This window comes from Neopelma chrysocephalum, unplaced genomic scaffold, assembly GCF_003984885.1.
Source record: "Neopelma chrysocephalum unplaced genomic scaffold, ASM398488v2 Primary Assembly neopelma1_97222, whole genome shotgun sequence".
In the NCBI taxonomy this organism is placed as follows: domain Eukaryota; kingdom Metazoa; phylum Chordata; class Aves; order Passeriformes; family Pipridae; genus Neopelma; species Neopelma chrysocephalum.
This window is the reverse complement of record NW_020925863.1, coordinates 1,375,217-1,400,985: the sequence shown is the minus strand read 5'-3', so window position 1 is coordinate 1,400,985 and position 25,769 is coordinate 1,375,217. Positions and strand designations below refer to the sequence as shown.

Here is a 25,769-nt window from a genome sequence, read left to right as displayed (position 1 = left end):
TCTGCTCTGTAAAGACCCAAGCTGGAATAAAATTAATGTCAGAAGACAGTATTTACATAGTTGTAGTACTAATTAAGTCTGCCAGCTTTGTCCACAGATAAACAACTAGAGGAACACTATTTTCCTCCAAAGCAGCATTATGTATGAAATACAGAAAAATACACAAGATCTGCAGCTGTATTATTATCACACTGAAAATTCAATATAGGGAAGCAGTATCAAAACTCTTGAGATTTTATAGTTCTGGCATATTAAGTCATATGTCTAATTCTGTATCACAGTTGCATCAAATAATTATGAACTAAGAACCCAAAATAACAGACAAAACAGATGCAGGTGTTGGAGGTCTTTATTGAGATTATAGCACAGATACACTTCTATATTTACCTTTCCACTTTTATACGATAGTTAAAAATGCTTGCTACAGTGCACATATAATTTAGTAACCAAGAGAATCCAAAACTTAACTGCAGTTCAAATAAATAAATAACCCAAAGTTTAAGGTTTATATTTTAAAAAGTAAAAGGAACTGTACAATATGAAAATATAACAATACATAAACATTAGAATCTAAAGTTTTGTAGAAATAAAACTGCAGTTTCCCATACATAAACAGTGCAAGAAATAAAATTCAGATAAGCTTCTGAACTGGGAATTTAAACAATTCTTAAATTATCATGCAGACATAGCATTTTAAGCCATGCTGGTTTCTATTACAGCATTAATGGTATCCCTTTTACTTGAAAAATTGATAGCCATTAAGCTCACCGTGACAACTGCTGCCAATCCACTCTTTTCTACAGTACATTATACACAGAGGTATTCTGTTGCATTCAAAAAGTAAAATATTACATGTTTCTACTGAAAAAAGTCAATATTTTACTTTTTCCCCCTCCAACATGTTAGCTTGTTCAAAACAATGTCATGTAGTAAAAACAGCAACATTTTTTCCAGGTTAGATGAAAAGAAAGAAAAAATCCCACACTATATAATGGACCATAATCAAGATGTGGTTGCTGCCTAGTCTGCCTTTAAAGTTCAGATGTTTTTACTAAAAACATTGAAATTGTGGAGATGTTATAAAGTTTGATCTCTTGTTGAGGAGTGATGAATACAATGAACCTGAAAAAACAGTGGAAGTTTTATGTGTGTGTGTGTGTGTGTGTGTAACTAGTTACATATAGACTTGATTAAAGTGTTGTTCAACTTAAGTTCTTTACAAAATTCTTATCGAGGCAAAGACCAAGGAATGCAATTAATACCAAACTGTAAACACATCATTCATGTTACTCTGAGTGCACATCAACAACATAAGAGTTCTCCTCATAGACTTTGGCAACAAGACTACAATAGGTCACAGCAGCATGAGTTCAACATGGAAGACTGGAAGCACTGCAAAAGAATATACTAAAAACACCAAGACCTCCTAGAAATCAGAAAAACCAGTGACAAGTGCCCCTCTTCTTGATAAGACACTCTCCTGCTCAACTGCTGCTCTCAATGCCTCATTATTAGTTTGGACAGTTCTGTAGTCTCAGGTCTCTGTGCTTCAGCTGCATAGGTTGCCTTTGTTTGCACTCTAACCATTGTAGGTCCAAAGGGTTACAGTCCTGTCTGCAGACGACGACAAGAAGGAAAGATCTTGCGTGTGCCATCTGCACTGGATAACTTTGTCCTTGTGCTCTCCTACCACCATCAGAGGAAGCTGCTTCGTGAGGTCCCCTGTGGCAGAGGAATAGAAATCATTAATCATTTCATGAATTTATACCCCAGATCTTGAGTGGATTTTTTTGTGGTTTTTTTTTTTTACCTGTTGTTTAGTGAAGCTCATATGTATTTCATCTTATGAAGCACTTGATCCCCCCCCCATTCACACAGACACAGCATAATACAGGGCCCCACTGTTTCAGTTTTTAGGTGTTACTGGACACAGTACAACTTAAAAATGCAGACCTTCACTGTTTTCACAAAAGGTGATTAAAGTTTAATGGCCCAAGAAAATCAAGTCAATTAGATATACTCGATATCTTCCCTCTTCTTAACTCTTTCCAACAAAAATAAAAATTATATACTTTTTTTAAAGTGTCAATTTTATGAATGCTATCTGAAAGCAAGGGCCATCTCACTAGGCAAGTGTTAATAATTTTTTTTACTGTAATGAGACCATAATCCCAAAAGAAGATTTAGTTCATAGCCTGCACTTTTAGCTACACAACTAGCCAGTTGCCAACAGACACAACCACATATACACACGTCAAACCCTTCAAAGCTCTACTGTTTTTCTCCCCGTTTAAAGTTAAACCTGATCTTGGAACCAAGATCTCAACTTCCAACATTAAAAGCACCAAATAGAAAATGAACCTATGATCCTTTGCAGCACATTACCTTGCAAGTCTGTCACCTTGATCTTCATATCGTATGACCCCGTGAGCAAGTAGTGAGCCCCCGGGGAGAAGCGAACGGAGCGAACGTCGCTGGAGTGGGGGTGGTAGCTCTGCACCATCCGACCTCCCCGGATGTCGTACAACATACAGCTGGAGTCCTCCTGGCCTGTAGCCAGGAGTCGCCCACTGGGATCAACAGCTACTGAGGCAACAGCACTGCCTGCAGGAGGAGAAAAACCCACACGGTCACACCTTTTAGTTCTGTGCATTTGCGCAAATAGCCAACTTTTTTTAAACCAGAATATACATTGTAAAAGAATACTGAATGTTGGCCTTAAATTTAAGGCGAACATACACAGCTACTGTTACTTTAGTATAACAAAATTGTTGTGTTCTGGCACTAAAAACTCTGAAGCCATAGGTCACACTGGAATCGTAGCAAAGACACTATTAGAGCTGCGTGAGAAAAAGTGTCTGTTCCATCACAGGAAAGAAAGTCACTCTTTATGAAATAATGTGGAATACTGCAAGGAATTCACCTTGGCCCTAATGTTTCAAGAATTTCAGTTATCATGTTTTATCTGAATGTATTTGGAAGTGTCTGCTTGAAAGTCGAAAGGCAAAAACATTACTCAATTTCTGAAAGGAAATGTTACTTTAAAAACAAAACACAGGTAAAGATTCCTCACAGCTTCTTTCTTTTAAAGCCAAGCCTCCAGTCTGTGGCACAACCCCCCCTTACATTCTGCCTATATTACCTTGATGTCTTCAAAGTCTATTTTTATGCAAGAATGTTCAGAAGCATGATAGCAACTCTTGCCTGTTCCATGAAACGTTGTTCCCACAACACGAACACAGCTTGGCACTCTCAAATCCCAAAATCTTACAGTCTTGTCTTGAGATCCAGATGCAATCATCCAGCCACTCCATGTATAAAGTGCTAAAATATGACCTGTGAACAAGAAGACTTCTTAAGTTGATTAATCATCATTAATCAAATACTGAAACACCACAGTTCAGATTATATTTTTGCTTTCAGAGATTTAACTATCCTGTGGAAAAGCTGCATGTTGCATGATCTAACACATCAGTGTAAGGCAATACCCACCTTTGCATCTTCTCTGGAATGAGGTATGCATTAACCCATTAAATTAACAGCCAACATATGTAAAAACAAACATTCCCCAGCACCCCTCAAAATACCTCAAGAACAATCTGGAGAGCAAAAAAAAGTCTTGCTACAAAGAAAAACACAAAGAATTTAAAAAACACCCCCAAAACAACCCAACAACTTTATTAGAACATAGTACAGGCTTAGAAAGTGTGAGAGAAGCCACAATACACATACCAGTATGACCACTCAGGGCATGCAGGCCTTGTCCTCGCTGACAATCTGTTGTGTAAATATTGCAGTCCCCTGCTCCAGCACTTATTAAAATAGCACCACCACTTTCTGGGCCTTCCATGAAAGCAAGGTCTCTGATTGTCCCATCGTGCATGCTGAATTCCAAATCTGGTCCTAAAATAATTTAACAATCGAGGAACAAAATAAGGCATACTCTGTTTGTTAGTGCTACACTCTTTAAAGCAGCTACAGTGATAATGCAGAATACTTTAGGCAAGGGTGGATATGGTACCAAGTACAAATATTGCTGTGCACTTTCTATAAAACACAATATTTCAGTTACTAAAGTTTAAATAAAATCCCTAAGAATCTTGTTGTTGAGTGTTGCTTGAGCTTCCTACTTCCTAAAGCTTTGCAAAACGACCATCACCACAGCCAATTGCAGACAAAGTTTACAGAGTGCGTTTATTTCTTTTTGTAAACTCTGGTAAACTCAAAAGGCTTTCTCTGCCCGGACAGAGAGGTCCTTGAGAGCACTGAACCACATAGGACAAGGCAGCCCAAGTTCAAAACAGAAAAGACAAGAACCATATTCACTGTATTGATTAGGAGGGTTGGGCATGGAAAGTAATATTTGCTGGGCCAGAAACCTTTTTAAGATGTGTGAGAAGACAGGGGACAGAAGTAGGCAAAAGAAAGGGGAAGTAGAAGTGGAAATAAATTCCTAGTGACAGTCAAGATCCAGAGGTGGGTAAGAACATCTGGCTGTTTTACTGCATATGGAGGAGAATCTGCCAGAAGAGAGCACAACACTGGAATCTTGCCAAAGAAAACAAAACCACAACCAACCAACCAACCCAAACAAAACCCAAAACATAATCCCCAATCTTGCAGTGGCTCTTTGCTGGATAAAGACTACAGTGATGGTGAAAGAGAAAAGAGACTAAAGTATTAGAATAAAAATAACAAAAGCTATTAAATACATAATCAATGTAATTTGAATGGTTTTGACAAATAATTGAAAATAAACTCTTTAAATACAGACACACAGTACCTGTTGCATTACAAGTTTCTGCATTAAAAGGCAGTACTTTCACATATTTATCATTAGAACCAGTAGCTAACAGCTGTCCACAGGGACTCCAGGCTACACAGTAGATTGATCCTTTATGATGCTTATTCCTTTTGAAGCGCACTACAGGTTGTTTAGGAGTATTATAAGCACTGGTAAAAGAAAAAAAAAAAGAAAACCATCAGATATCCTTTTATTTCTAAGGAAAACAAAGTATTTTAAAATGAAAATACTGTTTTTCTATTATTTTGAGTAACATGAAATTCATATGACTGCTTGCACTGAAACATATATATGTAATAATAATGGCCCATCTTCGCGAACGAAGATTTTGGGAAAGGTCTTTTACCTTTCCAGCCTGCGCAATGGATTTTTTAGGTGAGACACAGCCTGCGCTGAACTGAGCCCACCCTTTAATCCTAAGGTTCATCTGCCGGGGCCAAGCGAGCTTGGACAATGGCAGTGAGGTCCTCAGGACGTAGGTTTGTTTAGAGTGTCCTTCTCATAGATGGATGGCCACACAGGGCTAACGACCTCCATCAGGCCAGGAGACCGGGATTTGAACCCGTGGTCGCAGCAGTGAAAGTCCTGCACGCTAACCACTAGGCCACCAGGGGTGCTCTCATATATATGTAAACTAAGAGAAAAGGATCATCTCCATCCCATTTTCTCAGTTTTTCCTCATCTTCCCATTGTACTTGTGATTAAATATGCAAATGGACTTAGGCAGTCCCTTCATCTATGGAGGGTTGATACAGATAAAATATAGTAATTACTAGGTATAGTACAGTGAAGCCTTATCCCCAGAGTCCTAAACTGGTGTGATTTTTCTCTACATCCTTCATACTCCGACATCTTGATTCTATGGCCACTTTTGAATACGCTTGAGTTCAACTAAGCAACAGCAGGCCAAGAAAGCTCATAATGCACACACTGTCTGTGGTAGCACCAGTGCAGCTGGCATGGCTAAAAGCTGGCTCTGGGACTAAACCATCAGGTTGCAGATTGGAAAAATAAAAATTCCTGAAAAAAGAAGAAAGCACGAGCCTGTGCAACCTCTGTGCATGTGTACAGGAAGGTGCTTCCCTTCCAGTTTCCCACCCAACAGATTTAATCCCGAACTGGGGGCTGTGTTTGGTATGACAGCTTAATTATAAGCCACATAGTAGGTTCCATATACTTGTGTTTGGGGCTGTTTTGTGCCTACTAGTACTGCAACAATAAAAACTGAAGCCTGCTATTTTATCCAAAGAGTTGTTGTCTATGCCATTCTTGCTGTCAGAATAAGTGGGACTCATCAAGGACTTAAAGGATCACAAAAAATATTTGTTATCCCTGCCTGGGAAGACAAAAACCCCGTTACTCTAAGTCAAGTACTGTCTCCTTTTTGGCCATTAAACAAAAATAACCAAAAAAACATACAAAAGAAAAAACTCACTTATGTTCATCATGAGCTGTACATTGGATGTACTTGTTGAATAGAGTGACTCTAAAAGCTTCACTTCTCTACTAGAAAATTGAATACAGAAGCCTGTGTCAGAAAGACACATTCCCCATTCTACGTCAATGCAAGAATCTTCACACCATCTAAACACACCATACATTCCTATTTCTAAAACCACATCAGCTTTACACATGGTTGAAATAAAAGCAACAGTCCCACTGATGTACATTGCCTTAAGTTCAATCGATTACCTTCCTACAATGTTCCTTCTCTGCTCTCATAGCAGGAAGAAGTCAAGTACTTAGGATAAAGTATTGCAGTATCCACTTCCAGTGTTCACTCCAGTAACATCAACAATAGAAATCAACAAATTAAATCACTATTGAAAAAATTTAGAAACCATACTATAAATACCTGAAGAGGCAGAGAGAAAAGACAGAAGACAATCACCCAAGTCTGTTGAAAAACTTTGGAGATAAACATGGCTTTAGTAAAGAATACTAAAGTAAATCTACATGGAAGCTAATTTTATTTTGTTGCCAGAGAGGAAATCCATGACAGATTAGTGTAAATCAGGATCACTTAACACACTACAGAGCTTCCTAAGTGACCTAATGTCTTATCTTGCACTCCGAGTTTGGATCCACCACCTGTTAAGAGCTGAGAATCACTGACTTTGCCAGGATACAGGAGCTCAGAGACCACATGTTGCCAATCCACTGCATGGAAGCACTGGAATTATTTAAGCAACATCTGCAGAACTGTAATGTGTATCTATCAGTGTTTAATCTCAAATATGTAGAAGAAAACCCCCACACTACTATTACACTTTTAGAGAAAGGAATAAAAAAACAACTCCAAACCAGCCTGTTCTGGATCATACATCAGTTTGAAGGACAATTTAAAAAACTTTAAAAAGGCCCAATAAAGCTTCAAAGAACATCTGTTCTACACAATTATAGCTTTTTGAAAAACACAAATAATTTTGAATGCATGTCTGGACTCGTGTTGTTACAAGGATTAGAGTATCTTGAAGATAACGTAATGAATTGTTTCAGGGAAACTGTAAGCATAGTCAAAAACAACAGTAAGAGGAAGAATTACAAGTTCAGAATTAAGGAAATGTCAGTATTCCTTTCATGTCCAGATGCAGCATGTCACTTGTCACATCAGATTGTGCACTGCAACTAGAGACTAAGGCTGCAGAGTCACTCTAACCCTTCCCAGTGGTCTCAACAACCAGCTGTGCAGAAGCAGACCACAGTTAGTCCATAGAGCAGCATCCATTCCACTGGAAATGCTTTGCACTGTTTACCAGTCAAGAGGAAGCTGCCTGGGCTTCAAGCCCAGCAAGTTGGCTTGCATCATGTATCAGAGAAATTTTTTTTTTATGTTGTTGTGTCATACATTGCCAACAAATACTCTGGAATTAAACTTCAAAGTCTACCTTATTGATGATATTTAAGGAGGAAATTTTAAAAAAATCTGATTGCTTTTGAACACTTTGGAAGCCTGAGCATCAGTTCTAAACTGGGAAGATGTCCCAGATAAAGTCACTGTGCACACTTGCAGCTCGTGAAGTTTTAGATGCTTGCACTTCACCCCTACTCTAAGAAAATAATGGAAGTGGAACAGAGATAAGGAGATGGTTATTGACACAGCAATATTTATTTCCAGATGAAAAAATATATTTTCCCCCTCCTATTAAAAAAATGGGTGAAAAAACCCTGAAAATACCAGGTGCACAAAAAACCATAAACAGTGCTTTTCCCGTTAAGGAACCAATATACCTATAAAACAATGTTTATAGTAATAATGGGACAATAGAAAGGCTCTGGTATGTTTTGCTCTGAAAGTTCCAGAAGATATTGCTTTCTCAGCTGTGAAGTCTGTCCTCCTGCCAGAAACTGCATCTTGTGAAGCCCAGCTTGTGCTGGCTGGGAACTGACACATGCTTTCTCCCACTTTTACAGCTGGAATATCAAAACCAGAAGCCATCACACTTAACACAGAAAAGCCCAACTGCTGAGGCAAAACCAACACTTTATAAGGAAAGGTGTGGTATCATGGCAGTGCATCTTGACAGTAATGAAAGAGAACCAATAAGTAGCCCACAAATATACGAATGCTTCAGCAGATCATCTAATCTGGTTTGGCAGTTCAGGTTTCCAAGGAGAGCACTGCTCTATTTATGACAATAAAATAAAGGTATGAAAAGTACAGGTATGAGGAGAAAGAAGGGCTATGATACAGAAATGATTACACAAGCTTTCTTACCTTGGGTCAATTACTTCTGGATAGGCACAAACCCTCAAAGTTTTAGAGTTGGAGCCAACAGCATATAAACTCCCACTGGGATGAAAGGCTACAGCTCTGACAGCCTGTGTGTCTTCTAGAGTATTAATGCAAATGAATTGCTTTTTTGATTTGTCATCCTGTGTAGAAGGGTAACAGTCAAATTAGGGTCTTCAGTGTAAAACTGGACATTTACAAGTGGATGTGACTGTTTTGTGGAGAACCAAAGTATTAACAAGTAGCATCACACCAGGCTGAACTATTCAAAGTGCAGATTTGTAAAACAATGTCTACTCCAGGCCCAAGAATTGCATACTAGAACAAGTTCTTTTCTTCAACTCACTTTTACAGCTAACATTAACATTTCTCATTCCCCCTCCAGACTTCCATGCATTTTTTGTTCTTCTAAACAGCCCATTTCAGATGCACTATACTACAGTTTATTTTTGTGTAAACACATTTCATGTGTGAAACTTGCAAGGGGAACAAAGCTGCATTTTTACTGAAAACTGTCCAAGTCATAAACACAGTTTCTAAAACAAATATAATACTAAACAGAATCAGATTTTCACCCCGTATATAACATAGTTATCATTAAATTATGCTAAGTTTTATTACATCATCTCCTGGTGACTTCATCACCACCTTTCTAAGATTATGATTTTTATGCATCTGATGCAGAAACTTTTGAATGTACTTATTGCAGTTATTTCCCTGCTATTTCCCTGGCTTTTCAAACCATGGACTGAGTGGAGTCTAACAATCAAAGTTTCAACCTGGAAAATACAAAACAATGGTTGTAAAAGACATCCCACTGGAACTTCTGTTGTACAAGGAGAAGCTGAGAGAGCTGGTACTGTTTGGCCTTGAGGTCAAAAGGGTTTTTCAGGGTGTGAATGTGTACATCTCACCAGCGTATATAAATATGTGACAGGAGAAGTTAAGAAGATGGAGCAAGACTCTTCCCAGCAGGACCCAGTGAAAGGACAAGAGGCAACGGACAAAAATAATATATAGCAAATTCCACTTGAACATTTTTTTTGGTTTAAAAGCAGTATGAGGGTGATCAGACATGGGATGAGGTAGTCCACAAAGGTTGTGGAACATCCTCCATCCTTAGAGAGACTCAAGACCCAAGCAACCTGCTCTCATTGACCCTCTTTTGAGCAGTGGGTTTGGATTCAGTCTCCAGATGTTCCTTCCAATCTAAATGTTTCTCTGATTCTGCAGGTACTGCATTAATGAAAATTCCTTCTAAATATCTGTCACATACTCAGGATTAAATACCAAATCTTTTGATAACACAAGTTGTAAATGACAAGAAAACTCACCTCATCACCTCTTGTCCTAGCTAAATTCCCCAAAGCGTCTTCCAGCTGTGGCTGAGTGACAGCATGTTCTGATACACTGCTTTGATTTGGTGAAGAGTTTAAATTCATAACAAGACAAAAAAACAAGAGCAAAGACAGATTTATTTGTATGGATTTTTTGGACTAAAGTTACAGTCCGAATCAATCATTCTCAGAACTGACTAATCTGAGGACAAGTGTGTCTGATTCATCACCATTAAAATATTATTTTACAAGGGGCTGCTCTTTGTGCAGCAACTCCAAGCACTGAACAAGTGAATGCAAGTTAGAAATTTTTCATTCCATAACATACATAGGTATATATGTATACACATAAACACACACACAGAGGTGGAAAAATTACTGTTTCTTTCAGCACTACCATTAGTTAACAGAAGAAGTTCAGTTCCCATTCTGCCCTGCTCTCAAATAACTTACCTTTGGTTCCCCTGTACAGGTGACTGTTCAGGAAAGGGGATCTGATTGGTTGATCCACACTTTCGAGGAGTGCTTGTATTAACATTTGGGCTCTCAGTTGCTATCCTCTGACTGCCATCTGAGGGTGGTGATGTGAAGTTACTTGCTGGATTGGTAGATGCATTCCCTTTGCTCCCATTACATTGCTGGCTAAGTGCTTGTACATCATTTCCAAGACTGTCCATACCCATATTTAATTCTCCTAGTTTCTGGATAGATCTAGTAACAAATGACAAGAGAAAAAAAAAAAAGACCATCAAACCAGGTTATTATGAGAACTTAAGAAGAGATACAGGTGGGTAGAAGGAGAATCAACAAACGCCCCCAACCTGTTAAGAAACTGTTCAGTAAGATTCTGTTGCTGGTCAGCTCCATCTTCTTGATTCACTCCTCCTTCCAACAACATTTGCTGGTACAACTGTCGTTGTTGTTCCTTCTGTTCTAAGTGCTGCTGGTAACGTAGTCTTTGTCTGTAATATTCCTGAAACTGCTCTGTTGAATCACGAAGCTAAAAAGAAATGAGAATCACCGATGAAAATTAAATAGTTAATTTTGGTGTTTAACCTAAATATTTACTTTCTGATTCATTATTTCAACACAGGCATCAAAAGGCCGGGAGATTCTCCTCTGAGGAGTAACGATTTAATTCTTCCTTAAAACCAGACACAATTTACATATTAAAAAAAGCAACCACTGCCAGCCCATGCTATTCACTGTTGAAGCAGTTCTGCCATAATTCTGAAGGAGACTGCTCTTTCCTACAAAACTTCCAAAGTATTACTTAAGATGAAAACAAATAAATGATTTAAAACTGAAAATAAAAATCAGAAAACAACGTAAGCGACATTGCAAATTCCAAGCCACACTTTCACTACAAATTTAATATTTTCTGCCATGTTGACACCTCCCTGCCATCAGTCTGTGGAGCCAATCTCCCTCTCCCAGCAGCCAATTCTTAAGTGGTCTATCCAAGCATTACATCTTACATTTGAAATTGGTGCTCTGTCCTAACTTAAAAATTCTGTACTTTCTGGGCCAAACACAAACATCTGAACTTGCTTTCTCATGGTCCCTTCTCCTTTACATTCTGTCTTCAGCTCCCCACACTGCCAGCTGCCCAGGACTTGCTGCCTCCTGCATTCCCCAATCCTCACTTTCTGTGTCACTAGTTCCAAATGCCAACAGCTGAGGACAAGATAAAAACAGACAAACAGAAAACCAAAAGCACTTCAGTCCAAGGCCAGATTATCCACACAGAACTGCCCTACATTTTCTAAAAAAAAAAAACCAACCCTTAACTGCATATTTAGAAAACTAGTAGGAAACAAAATAGTAAAAGAAAGAAAAAACCTTGGTTGCTTTTTTTGTTTTCAAAAGCAACACCTTTGTCATCTATGAATTTAGGTTGTATAAGAACATCCTGATAACTCTGCATTAGTTCAGACAATTCATGCATGATCTGTCCTTTTAACTATGAGCTTTTGCATTTCCTCTAATTAACAATACTTGCATTATGATTTTTTGTTCTCTGACACAATAATTTTCTGATTTGTAATGGATTTTCTAGTGTTGTTGTATTTGCAAAGTATTTATAACCTTAGGTTTTCCATGGTGAATACTTGCAGTTTAGAAACTTCAAAGGAATCACTGGATGTCTAGAAAGCATTTATTCCCTGTATTTGAAATTTGTGAACTGTTTCTCTGTCACTGGGTTATAATCCTTCTAGGCAACAGGTACATTCTTGTCTATATTTCTTTCCATGACTGATACTTGTTTGTTACAATTGGATTCAATCCTTTGATCTTTTGGATTCCGTGCCATTATTACCCAAACTAACATGCAAATCTAAAATATGTTGCCCAGAAGCTCTAATCAATAAACTCTGGCTTCTAAATCAGTCTCTACAGGAACACTGCAAAAATAAAGCTATGAAAAAAACCCCTTAATTTCTTACACAGAAATTAATTCTTACAATTTCTTCCCGCTATGATGTGGGAAACAAAACAAGGTGAAATTGGACTGGGTACTACATTCTTTTCTACTTGTGTATAATAGCCTGGCCAACATCTTCACCACAGCATCTCCTGTCCTCATTCTCTCCTATAAATTCTGCATCTGCTCTTCCCTCCCAAGGTGCATACAAAATACTGTTGCAGCAGAGAAGCGACTCAAAGACCTTAATGGGAGCAAAGTTTAGCTGCACTGCTGATGTGACAAGGCACACTCATCAGCTGCATTACAAACTCAAACAACAGCACAACTCTATACAACGGGGAAAAAAAAAAGGAGTAGTTTCTTATACAAGCTGCAATATGGTATTTTTACTATAGTAAAAACAAAGATTCAAAGCAACCCATTGTCATGCATGAAGTTCTCCACACAAAGGCAAATCATTATGAAGTGATCAGAACACAGCTCAAAGGGCCTCATTATTTTTAAACAAACATCCACTACCTCATTTTTTTCTTGTTTGGCTGATCCCTGACTCTGTGCTGCATTGAGTGGTTCATTTTCTGGAACTGAACCTTGGCACAAAGCCTCACTGCCGATGGGACGCTGTTGCTCCACAGGAGTATCACTTCTCGCAGCAACATGGAAAAGAAGAGAAGCTTAACTGAGAAAAATTAGGAGTAGAAAACTCAAGTAGAGAAAGATAACATTCTAGAGTAAAATATGATGACACAAGTGTGCAAACTATTTAAGTCACATATAACTGAAGATATTGCTTGGGAAGAAAATGCCACTTGCAAGGGGTTACACTAAAAATGAAACTCCTAACAAACAAAAAAGCACAGCCATTGTGCTTTTTTCCCCTGCATTTTCCAAAAAGCCTTACCACCATGACATATGCAAACTCCCTATTTTCTATCCCTACACTCAAATTACATACCTTTTAACTAACAAGTTATTCAAGATCTCCCATTTTCAAAGCAGTTATGTGCATAAAATATATCTCATATACTATGTGACTAAAGATATTCCCTAAGATAATCACTTTAATTACCACTAGGAATCTAAACTTAAACTATGTTTAACAACCATCAGCTTGAACATTCCTGAAAGTGCAAGACAGAAAACTGTTTGCATCAGTTTTATTATTTTTGTATTTTAACTATTTCTGCATGGTACTCTTTCCAAAATGGCTGGGCCATCAGTAGACGTGCAGAACTCACACAGTCGGTGACTTGGAACAAAGTTCTTAATAAAGTTATTTTAAAACTTTTTGGGTACCTCTGTACAATAACAAAAGTAGCTCAGCTGACTAAAATATGATTGCTTGATGAACACAACTTGTAAGAGAAATACCATATTTCTGTCATGTGCAAGAGGAAGCAAAGGCCATATTTAAATAAAGCTCAGCTCCCACCCTTGCAAATACTGCCATTTAAGTTGCACACTTGATCTGAAGTTGAATTTTGTTCTGAAAAATGTAATGCCTTCTTGAAAACTATGGGTCTGGTGCTATAACCTAAGTCTTACCTTCAAGGGATCTAATATTAATGAAAAAAACATGTTAAAAACTATAAACTTAATTTAACATCATGTCAGGCCTACATAAAGAAGAACTGCAGCAATTTACCACCTTATTTAGCCCACAACATAACACTATTTGTGAGGAATTATTCTAGTACTCTAATACTGAAAAGGGAAGCAAAAACCTTTCAAGAATCAGTTTTAACATCGAACCCTGGTCTAAACACACAAATGTTAAGGTTTTACACGGATCAGTTAAATTAGAGGATTCACAATTCATTAGTATAATCAGGAGGTACACTTTGTAAAAATGTAACACCGGGGATACTTCCATAATAACTATCCACAAAAACTCCATTTGTGAAGAGGCTGGTAAAACCAAAGATTTTAATCAAACAATAGATGTCCTTTCAAGATAAGCATTAAGATAAATATTAACACATACATTACTGTAAGTATTTCCATCATCATTGGTGAACTGACATCAGTTTGATAGTGTTTGTTTCCTTTTTACTGAGTTTAATTACAGCTGCTCTTTACCATGACACAATATACAGAATACTGCTGCAAGGCAAAACTAACAGACACCAGCTGCAGTCAGGACTGACCACCCCAGCTCTGAAAATGTCTCCTGCTGGCCACTGCACCCACATGCAGGGCTAGCTACCCATCTGGTCCTCTGGAGCCAAAAAACCTGGCAGCTGCTTTTAGAGAAGCATAGATATTACATTTAGGAAGGGACAGAACAGCTGATCAAAATAAAGGCCAGGCAAAAACATGATGATAAACCTTCAACTGACAAGTACCACATCTCCTAATTACCAGGACATTTCTCTCAGAAGGTAAAAAAGCACAAAACTTTGATGCCATTCTTAAAGAAGACAGTTTTGCAATCTACACTGCAATCAAGAACTTATTAATAGCATAACCCAACTATCTCTAAGTCCAATACAAAAAACATCATACATTCAGTTGACTGACTCAGATTTGGTTTAGAAAATATTAAGTAAATATTTAAGCTGAAATACTACTGTAACATTTTAAGTGTTACAGGAATGCTACAATGACAGCATATTGTCATTTCCACTAACTTCATTGGGATATGCAAGTTTTGCAAGTATAGGTAATCATTTAGGATGTCAGGACTAAAATTTACAGAGACTTGAGGACAGAACGGAGAAAGAAGACGGGAGTTACAGCTATTCCACTGTCTCCGTTTATTTATGTGGAATGAAAGAATTCAGTGATACTGAACATAACTCTTAGCTAGACTCTATTATGTACTCAGAGCATACTGGTGCTCCGCGCTAGGATTTCAACTTTAGGAAAGCCCAGATTGAATCTATATGGTCCAAAACCAAACATGAAAATCTACTTGAATCATAAAAGCAGAAGGAAGAAACTACCTTACACAGAGTTTTACTGACAAAAGAAATCAAACAACCAGATTATATTTCAATGTTACAATTACGTTCAGAGTTACAGTGCCAGTAAGAACACAGTAATACCAACAACATAAGCCGAGGAAAAAAACAGAGCTCTAGTTGCACTTACCGCTCAGGTGACTCTTCAAAAATGCTGTGACACTCAGTATTCTCAAGCATGAGGCTCCTGCTGAGATTCTGTACTCCTGGGTAATGGAAATTAGCAAAGGAGTGCGACATTGGAGAAGTTTTGGTCCCGAGGTCTGTGACCCGCTTATCGTGGTTTGTTAATCCACAGGACAGCCCATCTAAGGCAGGGTTTAAGGAGCGGGTCATGTAAGCGTCTGCTGACTGAGGCCTTCTCATTGGGGACGATGGGTAAGGAGAAAGTTTGCTGATGAGAGGTGTCAAAAGATCAGCATACGCAGCTTTTGTAGGCTTGAGGAGTTTATCAACATGAATATTAAGCATCTTTTGTTCAAAAGCACAAGAAAACACAGTAGCTGGCAGGTTCTGCAGCCACGACAATAAGCTAAGGTCCAAGTCATCACACCCATTGCCACACAAGAGATCAATACCCAGCAATACTTCACTTTCTGTGATTTCTTCTCCTGTTGCTTTACTCTGACAGAATTCCACACAACATTCATAGAGCAATCCCTTCATGACCAGCTGGAACAAGCGGTTGTTACTTGCTTTGAAGCCAGCCTCGCTCAGCTTCCTGTCGGCTGGGATGAACTCTGCCACCATGACACAGGCTTCCTCAAAGCAGTGCACCCGAGCAGTGCTGGGATTCCAGTCCTTGAACTCGGCGTGGTTGGTCAGGCGGGGCAGTGTCAGCAGCAGGCAGAGTTTGCTGTAGTCTTCCTTAGAGGGACAATATTCCTCCAGCGCGTGCAGGCACTGCACTGCCTCTCGCATTGTGAACTCCAGCTACAGAAACATGAACGTCAATGGAGCCCTTCGTAGGACGTGTTTCCACAATAAAACAGCTGAACAGGCAGTAGCAGAGTTTCCCTGCTCTCATTAATTTATTACTGTTACCGGTTATATTTTAATTAAAAAGTCATACAATATAGTGCCTGAAATTGCTGATGCAAATTCCTAGACACTTTGACTTCCTAAAAAACCCCATCCAGTCCCACTTCCTAGAGATTTATGGAATGTTTTCATGTCACTGCAAGTTTGATAGGATTAAATTTTAAATCTGTAGCTGAACAGCTACAATTCTATTGTAGCACAGGTTACTTCCATTCTCAAAGCCAGCTGACTTATTTTCCCCTTTTCTTTTTTTTGTGAGAAGCTATTGGCATACATTATAAAAGGCTTATAGACTGCCCTAGTTTCCAGGGATTAGCAACTTTGAGTCAGCTTTTATACTGAGATTGTGCTCCTCAATCAAAAATGTTAAAAACATTCAGAGAGTTCTCAGAAGATAAGACCTCCAAATGAATAAAGGGCTTTATTACAAAGCCTGTTAATAGTCAAGAACCACGTTACATACACAAAACTTGGCACTTTTAGTTGCAAAGATGTTAAAAAAAGATAAAACTCCTCACTTATCCATGTTACCTAGATACTTCAATACAGCAGCCTTTCATCCACAACATGCCAACCCATTTGGTAACAAAATAAGGAACATTAGTATGTTTTTTTCTCATCTACTCCTGTCTGGTAACAGTATACAGATTGAGTGATTAAAGGAATAGACAGCTTCCATTTACAACTATGAAGATGGACTTTTAACTTTCTCTACACTGTCAAGAGAAAACCCTGCAGCACAATGTACATGTAATGGGACAGAGAATTAAAATCAATTCTGTTTGGAAAACAAAATCGATTACCTTAGAGCTACTGGCATTCTTCATTTTTAATTTCATAACATTTTACTGTTAGAAATTTGGTATTGCTGTATCCTCAAAATAAATGAAAAACTATAACTAAGTTCACAATCTGCAAACCTTCTTTGCCAGCTTGAGTTAATGCCTCTTTCCATATCAAAAACCTAAGTCCACAACTCCTGCTGTTTGCACATTTAACTGAAAGAGTCCTTTGTGAATACATCTGTTCCCTCAAAAAAAAAAAAATCCAAACAAGCCAACTCTGACCTTTCTCTCCAAAAGCAACAGAAATTAAATTTAAGATTCATTCAAATTGGAATCCTTTACCTGGCCCACATTATGAAAATAAATTTCTGCAATTCTGAGGCTTGCTCCAGAATAATGGGGGGAGGGGAAGAAAAAAAAAAAAAAAGGAAAAAGCCTTGTACTTCAGCATAATGGCCTAAAGTAAATCTGAGATCAGGACCACAAACACAGCATATGGTCACTGATCCATGCTGCAAAGTTTCAAACAACCCTTTTATATAGAATTCTATTTGAGACCTGGGAGCCACATTAATTTCCAAAGGACACCAATTATTTTTTCCAGTGCTTATGAAATCATTTAGTAATACCTAAAATTTGTGCACTTAATGCTGCCTTTAATCAGAATCTCTCAAGAGACCTCCTGACAACAAAAAAACTTCCCAAACCAGAGACAATTCTTACATGCTGAGGCTCATCTTCTGCTGACATCGCATTGTTTACACATAAGGCTTCCAAGAACTTCTGCTTCATTATAATGTATCGAAATCTGCAGGTGAGAAGGTAAATACTATACATCTTGCTCTAGTAGGTAAACTTTAGAGACATGCAGGGTATTTCATAGCAAATTTTTGAATTAGGCATAGAAACTGCCATGACAAGGAACTCTGATCTCAAACTTTAACAAATTGGTAACCACAACATTGTTTTTTTAAACAGGAAATGTATTTTTCCATTACTGCTTTCAGAAGTGTTCAATTGAAAATATCAGAAGGCTAGTATGAAAAGTACAGCAAAAGTACTTATTTCTTAAACAGCCATCTATTAGAAGATAGTACAACACGCACCATATTTCTAAAGCGTATGGCCAATGACACCTCATTGCAGATCCTGTGTGTGGATTTTATGTACAAGTTTAAAAATGCATGCATACACTTTGTGAAGAATATACAGGTTAGGAAGAAAAACCCCAAAACTAAAGTGACAAATTTACAACTACTGTTTTCATAGACAATAGTTAGAAATTCACATATTTTCCACAACTCAAAAAATTGAACTCTGACATACATTCTATTTTACCTTTTCTTGTCGAATTTTTCCATACATTCAAGAGGCTGAATGAATTGAAGAACCTCATCCCACTGACCATCAAGAATCAATTGCCTAGTAAAAGAAAGGATCATTCTTTGAATTACACTAGACAAGAACAACCTTTTTCAAGTAAGAAGTCCACTTAAATACAAAACAATAATTTAAATACACAAGTGATCAACCTGCTTTGAAAAGACAGAGCTTTGCACAGATGCCAAGAGGACTGTCTGATGTGACTAACTGCAAGAGCAAAATGTTTTCTCAATATTTTGTAAAAATAACTGCATACTAGAAGGACAAATATGAATTACTTTCAAAGGCACATCAAAAAGCACAAAATGGTCCTCTGTCTCCTGCTTTACCTGTAATTCTTATTTAAAAAAAAATAATCTTACTTGAAGACTTTAAATAAAGATATTATTTCAATGAATACATCTCAAAGAATGGAAGAGAACTGAAAAATTGGTCAATTTTAATTGTATAAATACTGCTGGGCCTATTTTATAAAGGGGATGGGTAAACACAGAGCTCCTGTATTAATAATGTGAGAGGAACAGTTTGGCAGGAACGATACCAGCACAAGAGCTCCAACTCCAAGATCAGTGGGCTGGACTGAACAGGTAGATCAGTTCAATTCATGCCCTCATAACACATACAGAACTCTCTATAAAAGGCCCAGACCTACAAGGAAGGGATGAGTTACTCCAACTGAGCTAAGAATTAACAAACAAACTGGATTAGTAACTTCCATCTTTCTGTAATTCTTCCTTCATTTCATTTTAGTCCAATATCCATAATTTTAATGAAAAGGGAAACCAGGTAAGAAGTTTTGCTCAGTGATAAAATGTATTTTTTACATGTTTTAAGAACAGCTGGGTAGATTATATTCTCATGCTTCAACAACATTACTATGTACCTTTGGCATGAAATACAAGACAGCAATGCTGAAAACTAGTGTGCATCTACGCTGATTATTTTTTAAAACATTGAGGGCAATATCCTGAATGGTAAATTGCACCAACTCTCATGCCTTGATGATAAAAGATACTCCTTTCATGTTGGTAAACTTAAGATAAATCTAGGTATTATTTTGAAATGCAGATAATATTTTTGGGGAAAAGCTTTGGAAACCACTCATCACTGATCTTAGCACTAGAACACTGTAAAAATATTTTAGTAGTCAATAAACCACATATTGAGGTCCACATGACCTGGTAAACTGATAACACATCACAGATACCAACAGGTCTTGCTTTCCCATACTATTCCTGCTTATGGTCTTTCCCTAGCTTACCCTGCACTAACACTGGCACTTGTTAAGAATCCTTCCCACTTAAATTCATTGGTGTGCCAGAAAAATAACCAAGTTAAAATGAATGGACAAGCAACCAAAAAAATCTAGCTCAGTGTATGCTGATGATGCCCAGTCACTTACTGCAAGTGGCTCATAGAAGGGTGTCACTAACTTCAGAGCTGGAACACATTCCAGGGCTGGACCACAGAATGGGATCAGGAAGAAGTAGCATAAGATGAGGGCATAAATTAAGATCTCCCACTGAGTGGCACAGGGTTGCCCACTGAATCACAGTCCAGCTCTGTTTTCATATATGTAGTATTTAAGCACCAGAAAAAGAAGTCCTACCTTAGAAAGAGCATGTCATCTGAAAACAAGCCATTAATGACCCCACTCTCTTTCTCAAGTGCCAACATACTGATGTGAAGTTTCCTTGAGTTCAGAAAATCTAGTATTAACTTAATTATTTCAGCTTCTTTAACGTTCACCGTTTCTTCAGCCGTCATGATGGCAGCCTAAAAGGAAAGAATTTTAGCTATGATCAGTATCTTACTTTATGCTTGATTAACAAATGTTGGCTACTAACAAAACAAAAATACAGTTTTATAGAACAGAATATAGTAGTGTTACAAAAATTAAATTATAAGATGAATTAATTGATTTTAAGAGGTCGACTATGAAGTCATAATTAAAACCTAACACTGCATCTGCAACTTTTTGATTTCTGTCCTATGCATATACAGGGCCCACATCAACAAATCTAACAAGAAATCAGTCCTCTTGCAGTGTGAAAATATTGTGCTTACCAAGCCTGCAGTATGTAAAATTTTCCTTTCTGAAATGCAAACAGTGAAGTTCAAAGAGCATAAGAGTCAGTTACTGTGTCATTATCTAGAGATCTCACATTCTAGCAGATGCAAAAGGCATAGCACAGTAAAATTGCCTTCTCTCCCTACCTTAATTTTGAAGTAGCATATGGCAATTAAGCCAGGGGCTTTCATTCTTCCTTCAAAAGGATGCCTATTTCTGTCTATACCCTTCATGAAGAACCTAAAGCTGCAAACCCAAGGTGGCCTAAGACAGTCTGCCCGCAGGCTGCCAACTCCCCTTCACTCACCTGCCTCCAGCTGCACATTCCTGGCCCTTCCCCAGCACTCCTCGCTTTTGTCATTGCCTCAGCTTTTCCACCAACACACATAAAGTCTCAGGGCTCAGGGGTCTAAGGAGCTGTCCAGCCAGCACAAAGAAGAAGCAGGAAGATGCAGCTGGGGCCCTGGCAGCCGGCAGTCACCTTGTTTAAAGCTCCCATAAGTACAAGGTCTGAGCTCCTCTGCAACATAATTCCTCAAAGGATATGAGAGTTCCTACTCCTGTTAGGAAACCTAAATTAAATTCTGCTTCTGGCTAAATCTTGCCTGAGTGCTTAAGTCTGACTTAAAGTAGAAGCTGTTGAACTTCCTTTTTCAAACTTCAAAAAGACTTTACAGTTGTACCTCCTAAGATGATCTGTAAGCTATCTGGGAATGTGGGGAGAAACACTATAACACAGCCAAGCCACAGGGCACTGCCTTATCAGGAGCTCTAAAAAAAAAAACAAAACCAAAACCAAACAACCACATAGCAGCACTCCTGTATACAAGAGTATGGTTTCACATCAGGAAGATTCCAGTGTAATTCCATGTTACTATTGCAGAAAAGGGCAGTCTCTTGTCACCTCTGCACTCAGCCACACATTCCCACACATCCCCAGCCACCCCACAGCAACCCCAGCTGGGCTGTGTGCTGAGCCAGGGGCAAGTTAAACACTTATTCACTCCATGGACACAAGGAACTAACAGAACTTTGCTTTCTGGCAGTAGCAAAGTCTTAACCCAACCTAAACTGATTATGAGAGTGCACCAAAAAACACAGAGGAAAGCAGTGATGAACCCTCAGCAGGAGGCAGTATCTCCAGGAACAAGGAGAGACAACGGTGCATCAGTGATCCAAAAAATGAAGGGAGATGACCACACAGAGCAAGATGTCCACAGCAACAGGTTTTAGTTCCCAGCTTCTTCCCCTTAGAATTCAAAGGGGAAAATAAAAGTACTTCTCAATTCCCTCATGCACTCATTCACTTATGCAGAAATCTAGCAACTAGGATGCTGAAAGATAACCAGCTGTGGGCAATGCAGCTCCCAAGACAGACTTCAGATATTTCAGCCTTAGAAAACTGGAGTTAATAAGCTAGTTATCTATCTCATATTAGGACAAGACACGGAGAAACTGAATAAGTTTGAATAAACCAAAGAGAACACTCAGAGTATTAACAAGAAATGAATTATTTACCAGAGGAGGGGAAGAGACATACTCCTGTGAAACTTCTCACTGATCACCATAAACCAATGCTAGTGAACTTGAAAGGATACAAAAACTTAGGCATTAATAACATGGTTTTTGCATTATTATCCAAACCCCCAAGTTCTTAATCTTTCTCACAGTTGTATGCCAACTTTTTTCCATGTAAATTTTTGCCAGAACATTTGAAGAGCAAAGCATTTGATTATAGCAGCATAGTTTATTTTGGAACAACAGAGACCTAGTTGTGCCAGATGAAATGGCCTAACTTCTTAAAATGGCTGGGTCTAATTCTCATTTTAGTCACAGAAGACTCCAATCACCAAGTATTTTGATGGGTCTCATGAAAGACACACCCAGAGACCATGAGCACACTCTTAGCTAGTAAAGTCAACGGGAAAAATTAAAGTCTGGCTTGCAGAAAGCTTTGCTGCAGGAAAGAAAGCTAGACCCACAAATCCAAATCCAGCATTTGTAGAAAGGTGCTTTTCTCCTTATATTTTAGCACTGTTTCAACTTCCCCCTTTGGCAACTGGATATGGATTTTTGGTCCCAGAGAAAAATTCAACCCTACTTATATACTGAAGGGGAAAAAAAACAACAAACCACACAAATTCAACCATCAGTTTAGTATTGACATCTTAATTCACAACCTCACCTGCAGCATTTGCATTTCTCTTTTATTATGCTTTATGGTACTGGTGGTTTTTACATAAACTAAATTAACCTCCTTGTCAAAAGACAAAGTAAAACTTAGGCAAAGCTATATTGAGACTCCCCATCAGAAAATCAGACTAAGACTCCCTTTGAAGAAAGGAACACCAAGTACAGCTTTCTTTTCAACTGGATCTACGGGACTCAAGTTGAAACACGAAGCCACCCTATACAGCTTCAAGCTTGCCTTAAAATTAATCATTCACATATTGTACTGATACTGAGCATAAAACTCAGTACTTGCTAGATTTTAGTTAATGTATTTGTACTCTTGAGCATCTGCAAGCAGTTGTCCTCCATTTTCCTCTTTAGATTTTTAAAATAACAGGCTTGTCCTGAACATAAAGCCTTTGACAATTCTAACACTTAACTTCATTTACACAGATCAGGGTAAAGAACGATTGCACCTTCCATATTTGATACAAGACTAGTAACAGCACTTTTGGCTACTGTAAAGAAAAATGTAATACAATACCCAAACCTAGTTTGGACACTGAACTTCTGAAAAAGAGCTGAAGCACACTGGTAAGCTCATACATTAACAGTATTATGAAAATATTTAGTGTGCATTTGCTGTCAGAGCAACACAAACAGCTAGAAAAGAACAGTAAACCCATTAGAGAAGATTTTCACGTAATTGAAGTTTTTTAGTCTGATGAGCTCAGACTTCTCTTATTATGCTGTTAAAGTAATAAGCAGCTCTCTGACACTATCATGAAATCATAAATATACATAGACTTACACATCACCCTCTATGAAATCTATCAGGTTTTCTCACATTCAGTGGTATATCTGTATGTGTATACATAAAAATAATAATAATTAAAAAGCAAAGAACAGCAGGGAAACTCAAGATTAGAGCTCAAGCTGCATCTTTGGTCCATCACACTGTATTGCTTTCTGCCAGCACATATGGCACATAACGTCACAATCTGATCAGCTCAAGCACTAATACTCAAGGACAACTGAGGCACAACATTAGCTTGAGGTATAAACGAAAGCAAATGAGAATTAGACCTTAATATTTCAGGTGCCTTCTACCAACCATATTTCTGCTGCAACCTTTTTATTCTACCCAGTCTTTGCAGAACAGTACTTCTCCACACCTGTCCTCCTTCCTTCTTTCTCCTGTTCACTCCCCCTTATCTCCACCTAGTTCTGTATTTAAATTTGTTTTCCTACATCAAAAAAAACAGAAAACTTCTTCCCACAAACCTGGCACATCTTTTCTCTGTAGCTTCAATGGACAAGACACCCTTCAAAAAAAGCTCTTTGGAACACAAAACTACCTACCACTAAATCCTCCAGAGAGGCTTCACTCTTGTTCTGTTCTTACGCATGTTCTAAGAACATGCCAACAGCAAGAATCCTCTCAGGGTATTATAAGCATAGAAAACAACTCTTAAAAAAATGTGAAACATATTTATATCCACTTATACCTTAAAATATACTATTTCAGGAAAATGTTTTTAAACTAAAAGCATCTAAACCAGTATTACATACTTTTTCTCTTTAAGTCACCTTCCTTAGAAAAAATTTAAAATGCATATACATTCACATAATGGAAATTTAAAGTTTAATATTCTGAACAAGTCAATAGTGAAATTCTACAATAAGCATTATTCCTGTGTTATTTACTAATTGAAACAGATCACTTGCCAATAGTACGCAATATACATTTGGAAAACTGGGCAAGGAATATAAAATCTGTAACTACTCTCAAATACAAGAAAAAATATTATAGTTCAAATTTTAAGTGTCATACTGTGAGAGCAGTGACACATTTAAAGTGAGACGTGAAGCCAAATTAGGAGCCTTGGTTCTCTGACTTCACTGACAGCTGCGATGCGTTACCCATCACCTCAGCATCCTGGTGAGCCATGTCACAGAAATCCCGAATGGGAGCAAGTCATACATATTTAAAAAGCTGGCTGTTTTGCATTAAGTTATTTCACCTTTTAATCCATCCCACGGTCACTTACATATGACTCTCGTGCCTGCCCAGAGGCCACTCCGGAGTTCCGCCCACAAAGAGCCCACGGGGGACTCGGGGCCCGGTCAGTCCCTACTGGCTCCATTTCTGATGTGCCCTCAATCATCTTCCAGTTCCTCTATATCAAAGGAATTTACAAAAAACAAACAAACAACACTACAGGCCAGATTTTGTTATCACAATTGACTTCCACAGCAGTCAGCACACTCACTGACACCCATTTCACCCTAAGATCGTACAATTCGTTATCTCAAATGAACTGCATTGAGCATATTAAGCCTTCACAGAAAACCTTCGCCAAACTTTACACAGCTGAACTCCATAATTGAAACCTTTCCTACCCCAATACACAGCAAATCGGTGTCCTCTTCCACACCTGCCTTTCCTGTCTCACACAGATTTTTCACTGGCTTGCCCTCTCGTAATCCATTTTGTTACCCTGCTTAGATCAGCTGTTGCTCCAGAGCCACCCGGTAATCCTGGTCTCACCACGCTCTGGAGGTGACCGCAGAGCCCTCGGCATCCATCAGTCCCTGTTCCCACACGCACACGCCTCACCCAGCGCATTCCGCACCGCGAATGACAAAAAGGTGACATTAAATTATGCAATACTTCACGTTAGAGTGAAAACAGAAGGCAGAAAAAAAAATAAAAAGCCCAAACAACTTCAAGAAACTAGGAATGAACGCATTTTGACTGTGATACCCCCACTTGCTCCAATACGTTCTTCCTCTTCACGCACGTTTCCACCCAAAATCCAGCTCCGCCGGGCTCGGAGCAGCCGCCCCGGCGAACTGCGCCGCGCCGAGCCCGCATCAGCATTTCGGGAATGTGAGCTCAGCACCGGGGCGGGCAGGGCCGCACGGCCCCGGCGCGGCTCCTGCAGGCCGGCCCGGGCACAGGGCGCACCCGCCGGGCTCCGGCCGCGCTGCCCGGCCCGGGGCACAACAAAGGGGCGGCGGCGCTCGGGCGGCGCCGGCAGCCGGGGCG

The 25,769-nt window shown here is 38.7% G+C and overlaps 1 protein-coding gene across 8 annotated transcripts in view; it reads right to left on the bottom strand.

Moving 5' to 3' along the window:
- Window positions 1–331: 331 nt before the first annotated feature.
- The window catches only part of WDR47 (WD repeat domain 47), a 30,662-nt gene continuing 5,224 nt past the window's right edge, over window positions 332–25,769 (bottom strand). The window contains exons 1-15 of one of the 8 annotated variants that reach the window (XM_027671842.1): window positions 25,485–25,577; window positions 20,084–20,250; window positions 18,430–18,513; window positions 17,815–17,899; window positions 15,396–16,198; window positions 12,822–12,948; window positions 10,696–10,874; window positions 10,328–10,585; window positions 9,872–9,950; window positions 8,523–8,680; window positions 4,784–4,953; window positions 3,733–3,903; window positions 3,205–3,336; window positions 2,386–2,604; window positions 332–1,722 (exon numbers count right to left, since the gene is read on the bottom strand). In XM_027671842.1, the coding sequence (XP_027527643.1) occupies window positions 1,580–1,722; window positions 2,386–2,604; window positions 3,205–3,336; window positions 3,733–3,903; window positions 4,784–4,953; window positions 8,523–8,680; window positions 9,872–9,950; window positions 10,328–10,585; window positions 10,696–10,874; window positions 12,822–12,948; window positions 15,396–16,198; window positions 17,815–17,899; window positions 18,430–18,513; window positions 20,084–20,241 (2,766 nt within the window). In that variant the 5' untranslated portion in view covers window positions 20,242–20,250; window positions 25,485–25,577 and the 3' untranslated portion in view covers window positions 332–1,579. Of the gene's footprint in view, window positions 1,723–2,385; window positions 2,605–3,204; window positions 3,337–3,732; window positions 3,904–4,783; window positions 4,954–8,522; window positions 8,681–9,871; window positions 9,951–10,327; window positions 10,586–10,695; window positions 10,875–12,821; window positions 12,949–15,395; window positions 16,199–17,814; window positions 17,900–18,429; window positions 18,514–20,083; window positions 20,251–20,852; window positions 22,028–24,768; window positions 25,445–25,484; window positions 25,578–25,769 lie in introns of those variants that run through there. The other 7 variants (XM_027671845.1, XM_027671840.1, XM_027671843.1 and 4 more) reach the window with 7 other exon arrangements.